At 44.8% G+C, this 22,373-nt stretch overlaps 1 protein-coding gene and 1 pseudogene across 1 annotated transcript; one reads left to right on the top strand and one right to left on the bottom strand.

The window, feature by feature from the left end:
* Positions 1-374: 374 nt before the first annotated feature.
* Positions 375-1,162, top strand: LOC123056200 (uncharacterized; annotated as a pseudogene).
* Positions 1,163-1,449: 287 nt separating this feature from the next.
* LOC123055405 (transportin-1) lies at positions 1,450-12,486 on the bottom strand. Its single transcript, XM_044479420.1, has 29 exons — positions 12,095-12,486; positions 10,412-10,699; positions 9,825-9,914; positions 9,551-9,628; positions 9,402-9,482; positions 9,089-9,139; positions 8,884-8,969; positions 8,617-8,683; positions 8,472-8,528; positions 8,354-8,383; positions 7,820-7,879; positions 7,611-7,727; positions 6,905-7,018; positions 6,379-6,477; positions 5,904-6,029; positions 5,743-5,817; positions 5,497-5,568; positions 5,248-5,358; positions 4,822-4,905; positions 4,117-4,224; positions 3,725-3,826; positions 3,585-3,647; positions 3,428-3,502; positions 2,922-2,993; positions 2,717-2,841; positions 2,519-2,570; positions 2,352-2,420; positions 2,215-2,274; positions 1,450-2,121 (listed from the first exon to the last, which is right to left on the bottom strand). The coding sequence occupies exons 1-29, from the start codon at positions 12,290-12,292 to the stop codon at positions 2,038-2,040; spliced, it is 2,694 nt and encodes an 897-aa protein (XP_044335355.1). The 5' UTR covers positions 12,293-12,486; the 3' UTR covers positions 1,450-2,037.
* Between the last annotated feature and the right edge of the window lie 9,887 nt (positions 12,487-22,373).

Below are 22,373 nucleotides of genomic sequence, written 5' to 3'. Positions count from 1 at the left end.
CCACCACCGACAAGACGCCCACCTCAGGCGCACTCTCAGAGGTTGATGGGGGCGTTGTCAATGGGGTGATACACCATGTCCTCCTACGTCGCCAACGACAGCATGTAGAGGACGTCACCTCGAGGAGTATTTAACCAAAAACTACCACATTTCATGGAAACGTGTTGAAAAACTACCACTTTACGATTTTGTGCGAAAAACTACCATTTTTTCCTAATCCGTGCCAAAAAACTACCATGTCGCGAAATCGCTTGCTTCGCCCGTGCTAAGCACAAATCTGACCAGTTGGGCCCACGAACATGGTGCCACCGTGGCCATCCTTCGCGCCAGAGTTCACGGAAGCTTCCCTGCTCTCCGGCCGCCGCCAGCACGCCATGCTCCCGCTCGCCGCCGCAAGGGCCTGCCTTTCCTCCCCGGCGCCTCCGCCGAGACCCCAACCCCGAGCGGCGCCTCTCTCCCCCCTTCACCGTCTCCGCTCCACTGCCACGCTGCCCAGACCCGCCAGGATCCCCCTCCTCCGCCCGCTCGGGGCCACCGCGGGCGCCGGCGCGTCGTCGCGGCCCGCGAGGGACCGTGTGATCGAGTTCGGCAAGCACAAGGGCCAGATGCTAGGCACGCTGCCGCCGTCCTACCTGCGCTGGGTGGTCGCGGAGCTCGACTGCGGGGACACGCTGGTCTGGGCGCGCCTGGCGCGCGAGGTGCTCGACGACCCCGTCTATGTCAACCGCGTCGAGTGGGAGCACGCGCACCGCTTCCTCCGCGGCGACTCCAAGTTCGACTACGTCTACGACGACGGCGACGGGCCCCTCCAGGAGATGGCCGAGCGCTTCGGCTGGGATCTCTCCGACGAGGACGGCTGGGCCGCCTCGACTTCCGCCTCCTCGACACCTCCTACGGTGGCCGCATCCCGAGGAAGGCCGACCGGCGCCAGAGCACCGGCAGCGGCAGCGGCAGCAACAGATCCCCCCACGGCGGCGGCGCCCTGTTCGACACCGGGGCGGCCGACCCGGACGGGCCGAGGGGGAAGAGGGACGAGAGGAGGGAGCGGACGCGGACGAGGAGGGAGGAGCAGGTGAGGACGGCGAAACTGGATGTGCTCGGCGCGAAGGATGGCCACGGTGGCATTTGGTTCATGGGCCCAACCGGTCAGATTTGTGCTTAGCGCGGGCGAAGCGAGCGATTTCGCGACTTGATAGTTTTTTTGCCACGGATTAGGAAAAAAGTGGTAGTTTTTTGCACAAAATCGTAAAGTGGTAGTTTTTCGACACGCTTCCATGAAATGTGGTAGTTTTTGGTTAAATACTCCACCTGGAGAGGTTGATGGGAGAAGGGAAGGTCGAGCAATGGGAGGGGTGGCAGATGACAACGGTTCAGTCGGTTGAGACACCATGGAGAGGAGGAAGACAGATGTTGCACTCTTACAACATCAGCTGATCTAAACAAAGATTCTGACGCTGTTCCAATCTTTTTTTTTATTATTGTTGGGAATGAATCAATACAAGGACGCCCTTCCTATTAATCAAGGATTACAAAAACAAACCCTAGACCTAAACTCTCTCTCTCTCTCTCTCTTTTCTCTCACATAGAATACATTCTACAAAAAAAACTCTTTCAGTGCTGCTTCTGGGGTTGCCAGTGTTGTGACAAGCGAAACCCCAAAAAGGCCCCACTGCAACCAGCCAATACAAATTTTGACTCGACCGACCGACCTCAACTTCCTATAACCTACAAGGCGCGCACCTGCACCGCCTTTTCCGACTCGACAAAAACAGAGTTCCTCTCGTCACATTTCAATTCTTACCGCGCTACACTTTGAGCAGACCTGTATAACCAGAGGACAGTATACAACACCAGCCAACCAACCAACCCAGGCAGGCAGAATCAATCAACCAATCGCATCATCATATAGGAAATCACACAATGTGCTACACCCGGGACACCTGATTGCGCAATCTCATGCCCTTCCCTCCTTTTCTCATGTTCAACTCCAGTGGTGATTGTATAGCAAGAACCGGTGGCGCAGGGCTCTCAGCGCCGTCAGACCCCGTATCTCGCTAATCTCTGCACCACTGCTGGTTCCAGGGTGGACATGCACTGTTCCCAGCCGGCAGCTCCGAGCATCTAGGAGGAAAGAAAGATCACCGTCAGTTTCTTGCATACAGCATACACAAACTGAAACGACGACGACCACAAAAAGGCCCCGCTGTTTTTTACCTGCTTGTAGCCATTCAAAATCTGGGACACTTCATTGTGCAAACCTTCGCTTTTTATCTCCTGTGCACAGATAAAAGTGAGCTCATACATGCGACGCTACTCTAGGCATACGGATGTAACAGAAACGACTAACTTACATTCCAACTTGCACAGGCCTGGCATACGTTGGCTAGTGAGCTCACAGCCCCTGTGGGGTTTGCTGCCACCTAGTGGTGCACACACAAGAGTTTTTGTTGTAAGTGACCATTCGCATCTATGAAGAGTGTAATAGCAAGTACTATTATGTAAAGAGCTGCGAGTTTACCATTGCGCAAAGACCATGGAACGCATCCTCTTTCTCGAAATCATCTCTTATCCTGTACAACAAGGAAATTAACTCCGAGAAGCATTGCACGAAAGCATAAAGAAAAACCATGCTCCACATCTCATATGCAATCAAACTACAAACAACAAATCTTTGCCTATAGCATAAAAGCTACAGAAAGAAAAAAGGAATGCTCACATGCACAAGGCATTGCACCAGGCTTGCATGAAATGCTCCATATGAGGGGCCACAATGTCTGGACAGACCCATGAAAGCCTCCCGAGAGTGATCGCACTATTTTCAATGAGTGACTTATTCAAGCTCTGTAAATGGCACGACAAACAACACACTTAGCTGAAATGATCAGTCGCCTAGAGAACATGATGGGGAAAAAGGCAATCACCTCTGGGGTTGTTAGAATAGGAACCAAGCATGAAACAACACTGATCACCACAGGTGAAATTTCCTTGCCAATCTGCCAAGGAATAGTCAATCAGACATGCAAGAATTTTTACAATAATACTAATGAGCACTAAGTATGCTTGACTTTAAGGCACGAAACAGAGAGCACCCGCTGCCCACAACTCTTATATATACAGTTTTGAAATTGTTATGGGGCAAGTAGCAATACATGTCAAAGGGCTGGCGCTACAAGTAGTAAACAAAGGTATATTCTGAGAAACTTTACAATAATGATGAGCACTAGTACGTTTGACTTCCAGGCACAAAACAGAGAGCACCCACTGCCCACAACTTATACAGGTAGAGTTTTGAAATTGCTATGGGGCAAGTGGCAGTACATGTCAAACGACTGGAGCTACAAGTAGTAAACAAAAGGCATATGCTAAAAAACAACTCAAGGGATATGCAAATAATATACTGGCCAATAATAATACGCTTGGCACAAACCTTGATTGCTAATTCTCCAATGGCCCAACAAGCATTGTTGGCAACTGACACAGCATCCTTCACAGATTGTGGAGTCTAGATCAAAGAAACAATGTGAGGAACAAATGGAGATAAAATAATGCTGGACCACAAAGAACATAGGCACTTAGTCACTTACCAATTGCTTTGCTGCAGCAGTAAGGAATTCTTGGAGGCGTGGCTGAAGATGTATAGGGCAGACCTATATACAAAAAGGTGTTATAGTCTCAAAATTGACATAGCGATGACAAAGATCAGTTTAGGAGCTTTGCAACCAACCCTAGAAATGTCGCCAAGAAGGGCCAGAGCACTTTGTCGAACATCAGGTGCCTCATCCACGCAGCATTGCAGAAGTAGATCTCTCAAGTTGCTTTGTGCAACCTAAAACAAAGATAAAGATAGCTTGCCCAATAAGAAAGTCTTCCTGGTATGATAAAATTTACTAGCCAAACTCAACTCACTGTCAGTACTGTGTAAGGGGTGTATGAGCCTTAACGAGTGTGTATTTTAGCATATTATGAAGAACATGTACTACATGATACTAATAAATTTAATTTTCTTTTCGCCATAAGTTGCCAGCACATGCAGCCCCCTCAAATTACTGAGGTAGTTCGATGTTGAGAACGTGATGCAGGAAAAGTGAATATCATTGATGGGAGAGTTGAATTTACCAGACTTTCAATACCGCCACCAAGTCCTTCTGTAAGTCCAGACAACAGGTCCAATGCACAGACAATGAATTCCTTATCATACAACGCACCTGCTGCAGCAGGATCAACCTGCATGTAGAAAGGAGATATCCCTTAAGCAACAGAACCGGATGAGCTTGTCTCATGTATTAAACCCTATAGCAAGCTCCAGCAAAGATTGATGTCAAATTGGCAAACAGATTGATTTTTAAGTTGGCATAATCCAGGGTACTTAAAAGATCGGAGTACCAGAAACCAAGCAAACAGGAGAAGAAAATCTCTATGCTTAAGACTACAAAACTTATGACAGATGTTCACAGAATGTGACTCTAATTAGGAGCAACTTCATCAAGTGTCTTCTATACCAACAAGAATGATGAAGATAAATTGTGTATGTGGTTTTCACCAATTCGTACAAATACAAGAAGGTATAGGCTGAAAAGATCCTACTTGAGATCATAATATTATTATTAATTCCTCTTCCATAAATGACCAAAAAAGACACATTAAGCATTCAGTGATGAACACTGCATTATTAAGGCATCAATTAAGACAAAAAAATTGCTTGTTAGAGCATGGGAATGTGTTTGTGCCTTTGTGGTTAGACTTGATGTACAGATCATAGTAGATATTTAAGTTAAATCTACCCTTAAAGTGGAAGGGGAAGGGGGGGGGGATTGTGCAGACCTTTGCCAACTGCTGAGTTTGGATAAGACTGATGCACCTCACAAACACTGGCTCAGCAAACTGAGAAAATCCTGGTCCCAGTGCCTGAAAGGAAAAGGTCCATAGGAATTCCTAATGTTATTTTGAGTACAATAAGACAGGATTCAACAGAGGTTATTTAAGAGGCCACTCATCCTGTCCTGACCCACAATGAAATGCAAAGTAATTCTGCTTTGGTAGAACGAGAACTAACTAACTCAGCAAACCAATTGCTGCAGTAGGAGTTATATTGGATGAAAAAGACATGCGCGAGAACTTTACACATTCTTGTAGTACAGTATCAAGATAGGCAACTGTTAGCAGTACTACAGATCTTTCACATAGATACAACAAGTAAAGACTTCAAAACGAGTACAAGCTAGTCACAGATGAAAATATTAGCAATACCTGTGCAATAGATGTAAAGCATTCAAGTAGCGGAAATAGATCCTTGTCAGAGTTGGGAAGTTGCTGCCACTTCGCGATTAATGGTGGCATAAATATATCAAGATATTTTGCCTGCATGACATCATTTAGAAGGGATTAATAATCTTGATAAGGAACTAACACCATGGAAAACTGAATGAGGAAACCATCAAAGAAGTTTATTTGATAAGTCAAAGAACAAGCAAAAGGGGAATTTATCAAATGTTGAACCTGGTTTAGCTCTGCTCCAACAGCATCAGCAAGGGTACCAAGAGCGTCATAGAGTATCCTAAGGTTCCGCCTCTGCTCAGAAGGAAAACATAGCATTAGAACTAAGAAGTGAACTTGCCCCGTTTCGGTATACAAGGTCAACCTCGTGTTTGAGTCTAACTACCATGAACTTGGACAGGTGGTCTTGTATAGCGAAATGGAGGGAATAGCTGATTGCAAACTATAAATGTTTGAAATCTAATGAACCTGGTATTTTCCATATGCACACATAAGGTGCTGCAAAATGACTTCCAGTCGCGGTACTAGTTCTTCTGCAGCCTCCTGAAGAACAGAAGCCAATATGTCATAATTAGTAATTACACACAAGATCTCAGTGCAGGAAATCAACTCAAAAATAGATAAAGAACCTCTTCAAGCGTTGCAAATGCAGAACAGGCAGCCTCCTGCACTCTTTTGTTAGTATCCAATATCCTTCTAAGCAAACCCATGAGAATCTTATCAAATTGTTCGCGACCATTTGGATGGCCAAGGCTCTGCGCCAGCAAAAAAAGAAGTGTAATAAGAAGTTAAGAGAGACAAATCTACGAACTGAGGACACATAAACAAAGTCCACTTCAGTAAAACATTGTCTGAAGTCCACAGTAGAACCCTTTGGGTACCTACCCCCGGAAACATTAGAGACCACTGGGTGTATACATTGAAGTGAGTGGTTCACCAGTACAGGCTTAAATACACAACATATTATACATGTACCAACGCAACCAAAAATGCTACATGTTCTAATGGCACTACATGGTAGGTAGAAAAAAATCAAGCCTTTGCAGGAAAAGGTATACTTCCAAACAGACGATGTAGCATCAATACATATGATTATTCTGTTACCTGAACAATGAACTTGCTGTATCGGGAGAGGGTCCAGCAAGTAATACTCCGAATAAGAGGAAACTTATCATCGAGAAGTGGGATTAGGAAGGCAACCATCTGCAATGGAACAGAACATCTCAGAAAAGATACAGCAAACTGCAAGCGATGTAGAGAGATAGTTGAAGACAGGAAAAGTAATAATTGAACCGCAACTCACTAGAGTCCAAAATCTCACAGATAACACAGATCATGGAAGAATGTGAAATTTATCATGCAGGAACTATTAATGCAACTGAATTTTTTAAAAGATTTTATCACATGCTGAGAAGAAAATTCTCAGATATGTTATAGAAGGTTCATGAGAGAAGCAAGTAATCAGGCTAATTAAAATGCTTCTGAAGACTAAATTCAGGAAAATTATCAGCCATGGTCGTCTCAATATGATTTGATGCATGGCATGTGTTCTTGCTGTTACTGAGGCTTAGTCAAGAGAGGAATTGCTTTCTTGCAACGTATATGGGGCTATGAATATGTCGTTGGTTACCTGTGGAAGGTGGGGATATAACCCAGTGATGCATCCCTCTGCTATAGCACCAATCGATAAAACAGCAGCTTCCCGCTCCTTCCAGGACTCATCATCTGTCCGAGCCAAATTTTGCTGCAAAATTGCAGAAGTTGATGTATGGTTATCCAACGGGTTCAAGAGCAGCACTAAATATTGTACCAAGCACCAATTATAACAGAAAGGCCCTTGAACACACACATGGGCCAAAAAAGCCTATCGTACCATGGGTGAGATTATGCAAACTTCCAGTTACTAGAGACCTACCGGCTACCGCAGTAACAGGTTTCAGGGTTTGGATTTTACACCTTTGACAACAGTGCAGCTTTAGATAATAGTACTCCAGCTTTTAAGTTATCTGTGCCACTGACTACCAGCAGCCTACTGCCTACATCAAGACAAATCATAACTGGCACACTTAAGCCACTGTCCTGAATCGTTTCTAAGGAGCCTGACCTACTCTACTTCTATGTGAACTCAAGGCCCATAGTAACTGTAAACTTACTATAACAGGTCAGGGGAAGTGGCCGGACCCTTCCCCGAAACCTGCGCAAACGGGAGCTACATGCACCGGGCTGCCCCTTTTTTTGAGTAACAATTCAAGGCTTCAAGTCAGTGAAGCATTGCAACCTCAACTAAGATCAACAGTTTATAAGCTTTATAGTCTCCAGAACTACGAATAGATTACCTGAATCAAAGGCATTAAAGTCGGAAGAATGTCGTCCCCAAAAACATTAGAAAGGACATCCAACCCAGCAGCGCTACATTTCCGCAAGTTCCAAGCATTTACAGCATCATCATCATCCTGTCCATATGGTCATTAAGTTTTTGCAGCTTTAAATTAACAAGTAGGCAAAAAAGTAATTAGGCGGCTTAAAAAAATGTTTCCAAACTCACATCCTCTTCTCCATTTTCAGATCCATGCAACCGAGAGGCATGGAAACGGGGCTTCAAATCCTGTTACAAAATCATCTGTATCTTATTTCAAGCAACAAAAAAGGGCAGAAGTCATAAAGATGTACAACTTACGATGAGGGCTATAGTAACTGTAAACTTACTGCCACCCTTCATTTCAAGACTGTCAATCTAATTTATTTTACAGCAAGGCAAATTACAACATGCGTGCTAAACAACCATTGCATTGTTCTTAACATGCTATTTGTAAATACTACCAAAAGCGACTAACTTCTATGTGTTTCACAGTTCAAAATTACAGGACTATGTTCAATGCATTACAGCATTATACTGACCAAAAACACAAGTCTCATCCAAAATATAATTACAGATTACAGATGAATAGAGCCAACCATTTAATCTTAGCAGCTACCATTGAAAACATATAATTACAGATTACACATGCATGGAGCCAACCATTTAATCTAGCAGCTATCACTGAAACATATAATTACAGAAAAAGAAAAGGTAACCAACCTGGTCCCTGTCCGGAAAGGATTCGTCTTCCTGAAAACACATAATATTTATCAGAGCATGCCACTATCACACAATAACCAGCTGAGACATGCAGGATATAAAGAAGTTTACCACACACCTCAGCATCAGCGAGTGATTCATCATCGTCAGTGTAGACCATATTTGACACCAAAGTCTAGGAAATAAATACAAAGGGAAGATGTTAAAACTGTAGACAGACCAAAGATTAAGCAGCATTAGCTTAGACAAGGCAAATCATATACTGGTATTAAGCGTGGCAAGAACTCCCGCAGTCCTTCAGGGGGCATGCTAACATCACAATATGCTGACCTGAAAAGGTTTACTTATAGTCAGTCCTCTAATAATTCAACACAATCAGTAAGTAATGTCATCAGTGCCTCATAGTTTATTTTGAACTTGAAGGATGTCAGCCGAATAAAATGTGAGAACACATAGGCATGAGCAGCAAAAATTATAGTACGAAATTTGAAATTGACATGTTAAATTTACCATGTGGACAGAACGCATACCAGAATTCACAAGCCTCCAGAGCAACTTCATCATCCGAATCTTTGTTAGCTTGCAGGATCAATTCAGTAACATTTTTCAAATGTGGCTGCAGTTTTGCTATCAATTGTCAGATTCAGCATAAGCAAATGAGTTATCTGACTACAAATTACTTGGTGACAACAGCAAATGGAATCTAAATGGGTATCAAAGAACATGATAAATTACCTCCAAAATTGATGGTCGCACTTCAATGAGCTGAACCCAGGCCGAGCAAACCTATCAAAGAAACAAGGAGAACAATCAAGACAAAAATGAAATTGAACAACTAAACTATGCTGAGCAGTACTCATACACCCTCATTATTAGCACTTGTGGACAAGTCGGCCATGTCCAGATCTCTAACAGCATAATAGGAATCTACTGAGTTATGCAATAGTTGCATTTATAGCATTTAAACCCTTATCAGTACAAGTCTACAACTACAAGATTACAAAGAAAAAGTGCATGGGTGCACATGTAAATCGTTAAAATGAAATACCAGCTTCCGGACATCCGCTGAAGGATCCTTCACAAGGACGAATAAGCCCTGCAGGTACTGATCCATGGCCATGTACAACGCCTGCATATAAATCGAAATGGTTAGACAAAAAAAGCAGGATTAGATGGACAGGAGGGAGGGACTCATACCGATGGCATCACCACGATATACTGGTTGATACAGCCCAGTGATAGTTTCCGAAGACTTGCATGCGGGGACTGGAAAAACTGAAAAAAAGCAATCATATTGGCTGTGTTAGAGGAAAACCATGTAGATGTGTTAAACTAGAGCATACAAACATGTGCACCACAGAGGCATGCTTGGTCAAAATATACAGGCAGCAAATTCAAGAATTACAGGGTGTGCAAGTGAAAGTGCACACCCTCTACTTTAACTGTTGCTGACTATAGATTGAACACAAACCTGCAGCATTCGTGGCATGAATACATTAATTGGTCGTTCAGACAAGCCAGGAACATCGACATCAAGCTCTTCAGGAACATCTTCACATATCTGCGGGCAGAAACAAAAGCAAGCTTCAGACTTTCAGAGCACACTAATCATGTTCAGAAGTTAACACATACGATTTACATTGCTAGTGGGACTTCCATAGATGTGGGCATTTGAAAAAGTCCACTCTTTTCTCAAGATATACATTGTTTGAGAACATGTAGATTGTCAGTCAAAGTATATCTAATTCTGTGCACACAAAAAGGGCAAGGTTTTTGGGTCTGAAAATAACTACAAGTGCACAAAGTATTTTTTGCACAGCACAGATCGACATGGTTTTGGACCAAAGTTAGAGATTTCACTTAATATACCAATGTACATGCAAATTGTTCTTCAGATATTTTCAAAACAGGGAAGTGGGCAAAAGCAACCAGGTGTGCATCCACCAATGCATTTCCGACTTCCCTCAAACCATATAGCTGCAACTAGTGGTAGTTCTCTATGCACCGAAATACAGATTAGAATTCAAACTCAAATATAGAAGGAGTAATGCATAGTACCTTGTAGATAGCATCCATAGCACCTTCCATATGATCCAGATCATTACTGTCCAAACATTGATGTAGGGCCTGAAACAACTCGATCCATCCAGTAACTCCAACAATTTGAAAAAGTACACTGATAACTGTTCCAACTGTGGACCTAATTGCCCTGTTATTTGCCCCTATACATGGCAACAACTCTGATTTGATGTATTGCTGAGATGACGGAGGCATGGAAACAAAAGCCGCCCGCAGATTGTTTTTCAATAGAAGACCGGCAGCTTGACGTACTTCAAAAGATTTTCCCTGATATAAGCAGAAGAGTTACCCAGATGTCAGCAAGACCTATATACAGTAGCTGGATTAACAGTCATAACCATGTAATGAATTCAAGACCAAAATTAACTCATAGGCCGACAATCAACAGACTTACTGAAAGCTAAATCTACATGAGATGTGAACCCGTATAAAAAAGGATAAAATATTGTTCAAAAAAGAAATCTAATAAAAAAGGAAACCATGTTTTCTCGTCTTAACTTTTTATAGAGTCTTTGTGCTTTCATTGAACAAATAACATGCCAGAAACTGAGAGACATGATACAGTTAATTGTTTAACATATTGATGCCTGAGTTGTTATCTGATATAAAATTAAATTTGGCAATAGCATTACACGTGCAATGTGCCAGTTGCACAGACGGGAAAGTTACATAGAAGATCATATTCAATAAATTATTTCTTCAGTAGTACCCGAGACCACGTTATCATTGCAGACATGTGTTCTATCAAATCCTTGAAGCGTAACTGATAGCTTCAATTCTATCTGTAGCTCTAAGTAGCACGCGAGAGCGGTGTTCTAAATAGTTGTCAACCCGCCTTTGAGCACATATGGTGCTGTCCGAGCCCACCATAAGTCAAACCTCACTGACAATACATATAGAATATAGATCAAGCAACTAAGTGGAAACGCATCGAGTTTCCAGGCGCTGGTCTTCCGGAACCGCATTGTCCTTCCGGGACCATGTGCCTTTCATTCAATCACTTGATTCACAGATGTAACTGACTTGATCGTTCATCCATAAATCATATGCGTCTGCGCTGGCAGGTGGTATCGACATGAAACGTAACCCCCCAGAGACTCGGTATCAGCCAAAATAACTTTACCAAGAGCGGATGCATCACACGTTCGCAGAACCCCAATTAAACCCGGCCCCGTAGCAGCACGACAAATTGACCACCACCAGCACATTTGTTCAAACCAAAGAGCCGCACCACGAAACCCTCGCTGATTGGTTCAGCGGATTCATCGGACACACCCGTTGAAAATAAGCAGGCAGTGCAGAAAGTGAAACTCCAGACACGACCGTCAAATCTATGCGGCAGCCAAGCAGATGCACTCAGCATTTCGCCCCCAAAACCCCAGATGCTATTGGCATTCCGTCCGCTGGGCTTGTCACATGGGAGCCAATCCGAGCCCTATCCCACCAATCAGACATTGCAACAGGCAGACCTAGCAGCGGGATTCTAGATCGAAACAGGCAGCGCGCAGGCGGGGACCCCATTATTATCCGGTCCCTGGAGCATCAGAGGGCGGCTCGGACTAAAACCCTAGCGCGACGGGGCACGGGAAGCAGGCGAGCGAGCGACGGAGGACGGCGGCGAGGGGATAAGGGGGGCGGCGGGCGGAGACGGCGTGGTGTTACCTGGCCGCGGGCGAGGAGGAAGACGAGGTAGTTGTTGAAGTCGGGGAACTGGGCGTAGTGCTGGAGCTGCTGCCAGATGCGGGCCTGGTCCGAGTTGGGGGAGATGTGCGCCTCCAGCACCGCGCAGATCTCGCGCAGCCCCTCCTCCTGCGGCTGCCACAGCGCCGCCGCCCCGGTCGCCCCCGCCGCGGTCGCCATCGCCGACGGTGCGCGCGCCTCGCCCGGTGGACCTGCGTTGGGTGGCGGCGGGAGAGCGGGTGCTACGGCCGACGAGGCGCGCGGCGCGGCGGAGGAGAGGGGAGCGGGGGAGGAGTGAATCGGCGGCGGCGGCGGGAGGCGGAGGGGAGTCGATCGTCCAACCACAGCGGGCCAAGTAGTACTCTGGAGAGGGAGCAGCAGGGGAAGGGGGAGAAGGAGGATGCGCTGGCAAGTTTATAGATAGGATCTTTGCTTCTTCCGATTTTGCTCTTTGCTTCTTGCCCTTGTTGTGATTGTTTGGGCTTTTTTGGAGGGGGCTGGGTGCAAATGTGTCTGTGCCATCATCATTGTGGCAAATTAAGGTTCTAGTGTCTTCAAGTGCAAACTACCTTCACACAAGATGGTTGTGCTTTTCACATGCAAGGAAACAAATATCTCCGGCTCATGGTGGAGACAACAAAATCTTATGCGAAATTTTCAAATTGAGTTGGATTTCCATCGGTGGTGATTAGTTGTGGTTGGATTCGCGTCCCCTCGCAGTCGGTTCCTCGCTCACACGCCATGCATCTCGTGTACCCTCCTCCCCCCGCCCCTTGTTTCTTTCCGCGTCAACGATAGGGTTTGACATTCTGTTTCTAGAAGATTATTATTATTTTCTTTTGAAACCCTTTTTTAGGCATTTCGGGCTTTCGGGCCGAAATCTAGAGTTGAGCCGAGCCCGACACTATCGGGTAGGGATCCCCATGTGGAGATCCTAGTGGACAGATCGAAAGCTTATGTGGAAATTACGGCAGGGTAAACAGATACTGATGTGTAAGATTTTAAAGTTGGTACGTTGTTCCGATCGTTTTCCCCTCGTCATCAAATGGATGTCCACATGATCGTGCACGCAACAGCTTAGATATTTTCCTACTCACGTTTTGTGCAGCCATGTCTGTGACACACGGTGGGTGCTCCACGTGGCGAGAACCAATTGGCGTCCGTCCTGGCTCGACCCGACAATGCAGGCGAACAGTAAAAACACTCGCTGCGGTCGCTCGTGCAAGTGTCAACTCCAACAGTGTACTCCCTCCGTTCCTAAATACTTGTCTTTCTAGGCATTTCAAATGAATATCACATACGTATGTATGTAGACATATTTTAGAGCGTAGATTCACTCATTTTACTCCGTATGTAGTCACTTGTTGAAATGCCTAGAAAGACAAGTATTTAGGAACGGAGGGAGTAGTTATGTTCCCTCCGTGGAGCTCATGTGAAAATAAACTACTAAAAATTACTGCTGGGCTGGCTGGCTCTTTCTTTCTTCACCCTTTTCACTGTCACCGCACCCTGAGTGGCTAGCTAGCTAGCTACTAGATTCCAGTCCAAAGAGAGAATGACATAAAAAACGTGCACACAACAAACTCCCTAGGTGAGTGAGAAGAGAACATTCTCTTCTCTCACAAATAACATCAGGAAATGACATGACACGACGCAGATTAATTGGAAGTTGAAGACACTGTTAGACACTAATCATCGTAGATTAGATTAGATTAGATAGGTGCGCCGTTAATCATGGATTAGTGCTACTGCTCATCGATTGGTTCAAGGCCAGCTTGACATAGTAGTAGTATGATTGATGCCGGTGGCCACATGGATGATGGATGATGGCGCACACGTGGCTTTTCCGACCCGCGATCATTGACAGGCATCGAAAGGCACTGTTCACCGCCTAAATCTGTGCAAGATCATAGTAATTTTTCATGGTTTAAGAATGCAGTGATAAAGCGGACGCACGATCTCCGGATGGAAAAGGCGGGTGTTTTACAGCTGGAAATTTTACTGGGGACGGACGCAAAGCAACGCGGGGAAAAGCAAAGTGGAGGCGGCCTGGTGAAATCATTCGAGGATGACCGAGGTAAAAAGATGGGCGCGGTTAATGGAAATGCAACAAGCCACGATAATGAACAAACGTACGTGAGTCATGAAAAGTAACGGTGGGTGAAGGAAGGAGATGATTTGGAGGCACCACAGCTTTTGGTTCCTCCTACCATCCTATATATCCTGTCGTCCTGCACGTCATAATCAAACGTCACGTGCTCACGTTTCACCCACCTCAAATTTTCAGTATTTCTTTATTATTTATTATTATTATTAACAAAAAATGAAAGTGGTGTCATTGCATCTCTAATGCTGACCCTTAAACCACCCGCATCCATCTGGAGCGGGCTGTGCGGACGTGTTTGGCCATCCAACATGTACCACACCCTCTCGGTCCCCTTTTTTTCACTCCGCCCCCGCTCCCCCTCCCTTTCATCCACACTCTCATCGCCCGCCGCCGCCCAAGCATCCTTGGACATCCACATACCCCACTCACGCACCTGTCTACCATGCACTACGTCGCTGTCCACCTAGGAATTCCTCAGCAGTCAACTGCCCTCCCCACCCTTGCCGATGCCGTCCATGACGGACAACACGCCTGGCAGGTGTTCGGTCAAATGCCATTGAGTTTTTTTTCTTGAACTTCTTGTTGTTTTCTAAAGAAGCACGATGACAGGGTACTTGGTGATAGAGAATGGGTTGATGTGCGATGCGTGGTTGGCTATTTCTGCGGACTTTGTAGACATGCACAAGGGCCCGGCCTTTTGGCAAAGCTTGACGTGGTTGGCCATTTCATAAGCGAAGGAACTTTCCACCGCATGATATGCAAGTCATCCATGAACGCAATGTGACGTCGGTAACACATCACTATCCACCATCTTCAACTCCGTCATGAAGTTTTATGGTCCGATTCACTAAGTGGAGACAAGAGGTGGCCATTGGGCTCGTCAACCATGGAGATCGTAAGTGTTACTTCATGTTACTCTACATGTTGATTAATTCATTCATTCACTCAATGTTGCTCTACACGTTGTATAGCTTGCACACACTGCCATCATGTACTACAAGACCGAGGGCAGGTCATTCACGCACATACATTATTGGATGAAGCTCAAGGGGCAGTTTGTGTGAAACGACATGTGCCGGCTCCGACTCTACTGTTGTTGAATTTGTAATAGATGATTTCCAAAAACTTGTTGAACATCCAGTTAACTCCTTGAATTTGAACATCTAGTTCTTTCGTTGAATTTGTAATAGATGATTTAAAAAAAATTGTAACAGAGTTCCTCGTGCCGGGGGGGGGGGGGGATTCAAATGGGAGGAGATGACGAAGAAGAAGAGGTCGGTCATTGTCGTTGCTCCCGGCGATAGCGACGAGGCGGCGGTGGCGAGGTTTGCAAGGGAGCATCCGGAGAATCTCCTGGCCGAGTGAGAGTTCTACTGGAATCACGAAGAAGAAGAAGAAGAGTTTGACTCAGCGGAGTACTAGGAGCCCTCGAAGAGGGACGACGAGGTGCGACGACCCCAGCAAGGACGAGTTCTTGTTGGAGCAGTTCAAGTGCTCCGACGAGGACTAGTTTCATCTTCGAGTAGTAGTAATTTGATGGATGTAGTAGTAGTCGTTTAATTTATGCTTTATTTCGAACTATGTTTAATTATGTTTGAAATGAAGTAGTACTTGAATTTGTTATGTTTGAATTCGTGTTTCAAATGAAGTAGTAGTTGAAGTTTCGTGTTTTTACATCTTCAATTCGCATCATCTATTGGAGTTCACTTGTACATCACCAATATACATCATCTATTGAAGTTGCCTTTTTCTTGGAGATGTAAAATGCACTTTTTGATGATGTAAATTATACATCTCCTAGTTTTACACCTTCAAATTTACAACATCTATTGAAGATGCTCTAAGGTACCAAGCACGACGCCTTATCCCTGCGAACAACAAGCGTCGGTGGTGTTGGTACCCACTAACCCACAGATTTTTATTAAACAAAAAAGCTTGTCAAGCGCAGTGCAGGTCAGGAACACTAGCCCAATGTTTAGAGCAACTCTAGCAGGCCCCTTAAACCGAGATAAGGGCCGAGAAAAACGCGTGGGATATTCTCTTTTACCGCTGGACTTAGCAGCTCTGTTCGGCCGCAGCCGATTTCGCCCCTCAAACCGTAAAACCACACGATGCAATTGACCATGATTTTGACAAATAAAACACAAATTCGGAGAACTCAAACACAGTTTTGACGACATTGAACATAGTTTTCGCGCCACATCCCCAAAAAATCGCATCCATCATCGCTCCATCATCATCATCACAAGATGAAATCTTCAGCGCCACCATTGGCACCACCACTTGCTGAACCACCACCGAACATTGGCACTGCATCATCTCTTGCGGCCATCCTCCTCCTCTCCAAGATCTCCAACCTTGCAATATCATGCCATTCTTTGGTGACCTCATCCATCTCATTTCAATTCATCATCATAATCTTGTTCTCCTCGGCAAGAAGCTTGGCCATGGCTTTGTTCTCGTCTGCTATGGCTCTTCTCTCCTCAATGGTGGCCTTGCGCATGGTCTCCTCCTTGAGTAGTTACCACTTCTCTTGCTTCTCTTGAGCCTTCTTCTCAGCCAACTCCTTTTTTGCCTCCAATGTCAATAGCTCATTGGACTTGACCATGTGATCTAGCTTGTCCTGCAAGCTTGAAGCCTTCGCTTCCTTCTTGATCTTGTCCTTGGCCTTTTTGTTTTCATCGGGCTTGTTTTTGTTTCTTGGGCCATCGTCATCTTCATCATCATCAATCTTGGTGAGTGCACGTCTCTTTGGTGGGGATTCTTTGTGAATCAACTTTCACTTCTCGCTTTCCTTGAGAAGTTCCCAACAATGCTCTAGTTGAAATGCCTTCTTACCGGAAGCTTCCATGTCTTTGTACCTCTCTTGTGCAATTTTGTCCTACAAAATGAAAATAATGTCAACTTATGCAACCACTCCGACGGCTACAAAAGATTTGCACAACTTGGGACATGAAAACAAACTCACATAGTCGGATTCAACGGTGCCGCTTGGAGGTGCATTGCGGACTCAAAGAAGAAGAAGACGACACTATAGAGCGAGGGAGCATGAAGAAAGAAACAATGTGATGCAAACAAGAAATCAAAAACAGGTTTGCATTGTACTAGTAGTGTAAAAATAAAGACAAGTGGCATGGAGTTTTTGAACCTGAGCTCACATGCTCTCCGGTGAACAGTAAAACCCGAAAAATAGTAACAAAATTGAAAAAATCTGATTTTTTTTGTGTGTGTGGTGAAACGACATTCATCGAGTCCTGGGCGGAAAAGAAAAGAAATCGATGCTCCGTAAAACCATTGTTGGAACCATCATCTGTTTCGTATTTTTTTTTGTCCAGACCTCCACGAATATCATGTCATCGCAAACAATTCAAGGCATTTAAAACATTCAACAATGTTTATCATTAAAAAAATTCAGATTTTCTTGTTTTCTATTAGAAAAAAGATTTCACTGTTCATTATAGAGCATCGCATGCACAAAACAGGCGGGCCCCGCATGCACGCGCGCTGAGGCAACGGGGGGACGCACGCATGGGCGCTCTGCCTTTTTCCTCCATCTGCTGCTGCTTTCAGGGGATGCAACCATCCTTTTATTGTTTCTTTATTATTATTAGCGGCGGCAGCAGCAGTGACGAGTCTGCTTAAACAAAACAAAACTTGCTTAAACACGTATTCCCTTTCGTCCGGAATTATTTGTCACAAAAATGAATAAAAGTATATCTACAACTAGAATACATTTAGAAAAGTAATTTCGGACGGAGGAAGGAAATACGTACATACATCAGGCCCCTTTCCCTTCCTTAATCGGGGAAGACGGCCCAAATGCTTTGCTTTTGCGTAAAGGGCGAGGGATTGTTCCCTGCCACTGCGACACACCTACACCACATAACCATGCATCAGTACAGAGGCTGGATGGGGATGGGATGGCCCGGGTTGCATTGCATGCCATGGAATATATACTCTTTGTTACCAACAAGCAAAAAAGATTGAGTACGACCTTAAAGCAAAGCCGCCTCCTCCTCCTCCCTCCAGTGAGTTCACTCAGTAGCATGCAGCATCTAGTGCAGTGTACTAGTGCAGAGCACGGCTAGTACTCACTCACTCACTCACTCACTCACTCACTCATGTGTGATAAGCCAACCGGGACTAAAAGTAATGGGCATTAGTCCTGATAGTTTTGTCCCGGTTGCAGAACCTGGACTAAAGGCCCTCTGGAACCGGGACTAAAGGCCCGTTTTCTACTAGTGTCAAGGGGCTCCATCCAGCCGAGGCGGGCGATCCATGTGCGATGTACAGAGGAGGGGACGCGGGCGATGGCCGACGCCTCACCTGATTGAAACTGCTCCACTAAGACTTGAAACATGCAATGATACTTCAGTTTCTGAGCGTTCATTCATGGCGAGTGATGTGCTCATCATTTCCGATGCCGAGGGGTATAGGTACATATATATATTCTTCCTTCCCTACCACTCTCCGTTCACGCTTTCCACTCTGGCAGCACATCTTTCAGCGAGATGTTTGGGTAGGTTTCCCTATATTTTTTTTCAGTTCATGTATTAATTGTTGCATCAACCAATTACGCACATGTATGTGTATATATGCTTCCTTCCCTACCGGCACAATATCCATCCGCATGGTCTCCGCTAGGTTCCCCTATATTACTGTCCTGTTCATGTACGATTCCTTCTTCTACCAAACAATTACATTGTCCTCATATCCTCTCAATCCCAAATTTCTATAGGTGTTGTTCATACTGTCTATGGTCAATTGATTCGGGCAGATCTTGGAGACTGGTACTTATTTTTTCACTTCGGAAATTCTTCAGCTCATAATGTCCAATGGCTTCGGGATAGGTAATTTACTTCAATTGTACAGTCAAATCTTACCAACCATGGAGATCGTAAGTGTTGCTTCATGTTACTCTACATGTTGGTTAATTCATCCATTCACTCAATGTTGCTCGGCATGTTGTAGAGCTTGCACACATTGTCATGATGTACTACATGTTGTATAGCTTGCACACATTGCCATGATGTACTACAGGACCGAGGGCAGGTCATTCATGAACCTACATTGTTCGATGAAGCTCTGTCGATTCCGACTCTAGTATAGTTAATTTTTGAATATATGATTTCGAAAAACTGGCTGAACACCCAGTTATCTGGTTGAATTTGAGCTGTTGTTGTACTAGAGATATTTGAATGCTATTCATGAATTGACAACAATCTCTAAAACAAAAGGGGGCAAGAAGACAAGAGGGCTCCGTTTTCAGGTGCTTCTTTAAGTTTTGTTAGGGTTTGTGTCCTGCTCAAGAGACGAGACGGCGGCAGCTTCTTAAAGATGGAATAAGGTTCTCCCCGCCTAGCCTCCATCCCAATGGTGTGTCTAGCATCGTCGGAGGGCGTGTGGAGGTGTGTCTCCGGCGGATCTCGTGAGATTTGGTCGGTGGTTGTCTTTGGTGGATCCGCTCGGATCCGATCTTTGTTCGTCTTTGTTCATGTGTCTTCAGGTTGGATCCTTTCGATCTAAAATTCTCTTCATCGGTGGCGGTTGCTGTTCTGGGGCGTTGGTCCTATGGGACCTTAGCACGGCAACTTCCCGACTATCTACTACAGCAAGTTGTGCCCGGCTCCGGCGAGGGAGCGGCGATGACGGCGGTGCGCCTTCGGCTCGCTTCAGTGCTTGTAGTCGTCGCTAGGTGGTCTATGAATCTGGATGTAATTTTTATTGTTTCTGGTGTTTGTTGTACTATCATGATTGAAGATGAATAGATTGACAGTTTTCTGAAAACGAAAGACTATGAACACATAAAAACCTGTTGGGATTCTTTTTTCACATCTCAAAAATCATTTTTCACGGGCAGGAACATGTGCACACGGAAGCCGAATTGGATGTAAAGGCTGAAACCACTCTCCTTTCTGTTAATGAGCATCGAACCAAGTCTGAGGCTGAGCAAGGCCTACGTGCTCTCCTGAGAGAGGAGGAGCTCAAGTGGGCGTTGCGTGTGAAAACGCTTAAGGTGGTCCAAGGGGGACGACAACACACAGTTCTTTCATATGGTTGCAAATGGTAAACATAGGAAGAAGAAGATCATACAGCTTGAACAGGACGAGGGGACAATAGTGGGGCATGAAAATCTGAAAGCGTATATTTCCAACTATTATAAAAGCCTATTTGGACCCCCGAATACATCCACGGTGTCTCTTGATGAGTCTGTTATTGATGATATACATCAATTACAGGCAGCAGAGAACGATGTTCTCTCTGCACCGTTTACTGAAAAAGAAGTTCATCTGGCCATAACCCAAATGAAGCCGAATAAAGCACCGGGACCAGATGGGTTTCCAGCTGAATTCTATAAGAAATGTTGGCATATCATTAAAGATGATCTTATGCCTATGTTTCATGATTTTTTTTGATGGCCATTTGGAGTTGTTTCACCTCAACTTTGGTACGATAACGTTGTTACCTAAGAAGAATGAGGCGGTTCGGATCGAACAATTCCGACCCATTTGCCTGCTGAATGTGAGTTTTAAAATTTTCACAAAGGTAGGAACCAATAGATTGACACAAATTGCTCACTCAGTGGTTCAACCTAGTCAGACATCTTTCATGCCGGGACGACACATACTAGAAGGAGTGGTCGTCTTACATGAAACACTCCATGAGATTCACTCGAAGAAACTAGACGGGGTTATCTTCAAAGTGGATTTCGAGAAGGCTTATGATAAAGTAAAATGGCCTTTTCTTCAGCAGGCAATGCGCATGAAGGGTTTTAGTGAAACCTGGAGGAACCAAGTTGATACTCAAGTCCAGAAAGGTAGTGTCAGAATTAAGGTGAACGATGACATCGGTCACTACTTCCAGACGCATAAGGGGTTGAGACAAGGGGATTCCATGTCACCTCTTCTGTTCAATATTATGGCAGATATGTTGGCCGTCATTATTGACAGGGCCAAGCAGCATGGCCATGTAGAGGGTCTATTTCCTCATCTAGTTGATGGAGGGGTGTTCATTCTACAATATGCTGATGACACTATTCTGTTCATGGAACATGACATGGCTAAGGCACGTAACATGAAACTTATCTTGTGTCTATTCGAACAATTGCCTAGCTTAAAAATCAATTTTCATAAGAGTGAGGTGTTTGTTTTGGGAAGGCCAAAGACGAAGAACATACATACAGACAATTGTTTGGATGCGAATTAGGTGCCTTACCGTTCAGTTACTTGGGTATTCCCATTCATCACCATAAGTTATCCAATAAAGAATGGAAATGTATTGAAGAACGAATTGAAATAAAACTCAGCTGCTGGAAGGGCAAGCTGATGTCATATGGAGGTCGGCTAGTTTTGATTAACTCACTATTGACTAGCATGCCAATGTTTTTACTTTCGTTCTTCGAAATTCCGAAAGGGGTCCGAAAGCAACTTGATTTCTTTAGATCTCGTTTCTTTTGGCAGTCTGATGAGGCCAAGAGGAAATACCGTCTCGCGCGATGGGATATTCTTTGTCGACCTAAAGACCAAGGGGGCCTCGGTATTGAGAACTTGGAAATTAAGAATAAATGTCTTATGAGCAAATGGTTGTACAGGTTAGAGACAGAGCCGGAAGGCATGTGGTCTCAAATCCTGCGCAATAAGTATTTGCACTCGAAAACGCTAGCCCAGGTTACCATCAGACCGACTGATTCGCCGTTCTGGAAGGGACTTATGAAACGAAGGATATGTTCTTTCGTAGGGTCAGAGGCGATGGGTAGGCAATTCGCGGTGTTGTTTTTGTGCTCAAGATGAGACAATACAACATTTATTCCTTGAATGGCCACTTGCCAAGTTACTTTGAAGAACGATTCATATAGCTTTTAATATCAATCCTTCAGTAGATATTGCGTCTTTGTTTGGGACGTGGTTAGCTGGGGTTGAACAGATCACGGCAGCTCGTATTCGGATTGGAATATGTGCGTTATTATGGGCTATATGGAACTGCAGAAATGATATGATTTTTAACAGACAACACAACTTAACTTTTTTGCAGGTTATCTTCAGAGCTACAGCTTGGATCCGTACGTGGTCCTTACTCACTCCTATGGACTCCAGGGAGCCTTTGGTTACTGGGTGCAACCAATGGGAGATGGTGGCTCGGGTTATATTCAACCGG

The sequence above is a fragment of the Triticum aestivum genome, chromosome 2D (genome assembly GCF_018294505.1).
Source record: "Triticum aestivum cultivar Chinese Spring chromosome 2D, IWGSC CS RefSeq v2.1, whole genome shotgun sequence".
Taxonomy (NCBI): domain Eukaryota; kingdom Viridiplantae; phylum Streptophyta; class Magnoliopsida; order Poales; family Poaceae; genus Triticum; species Triticum aestivum.
The sequence above is the reverse complement of the archived record's forward strand: the minus strand, read 5'-3'. Positions and strand labels throughout refer to the sequence as shown.

Excerpts from the sequence above, each read along its gene's own strand:
- LOC123055405 (XM_044479420.1), bottom strand. The coding sequence starts at position 12,292 with ATGGCGACCGCGGCGGGGGCGACCGGGGCGGCGGCGCTGTGGCAGCCG. Across the intron at positions 4,225-4,821 it reads AAACTCAGCAGTTGGCAAAG|GTTGATCCTGCTGCAGCAGG; the intron begins GTCTGCACAATC and ends TTCTACATGCAG. Across the intron at positions 2,275-2,351 it reads AGGCCTGTGCAAGTTGGAAT|GAGATAAAAAGCGAAGGTTT; the intron begins GTAAGTTAGTCG and ends ATCTGTGCACAG.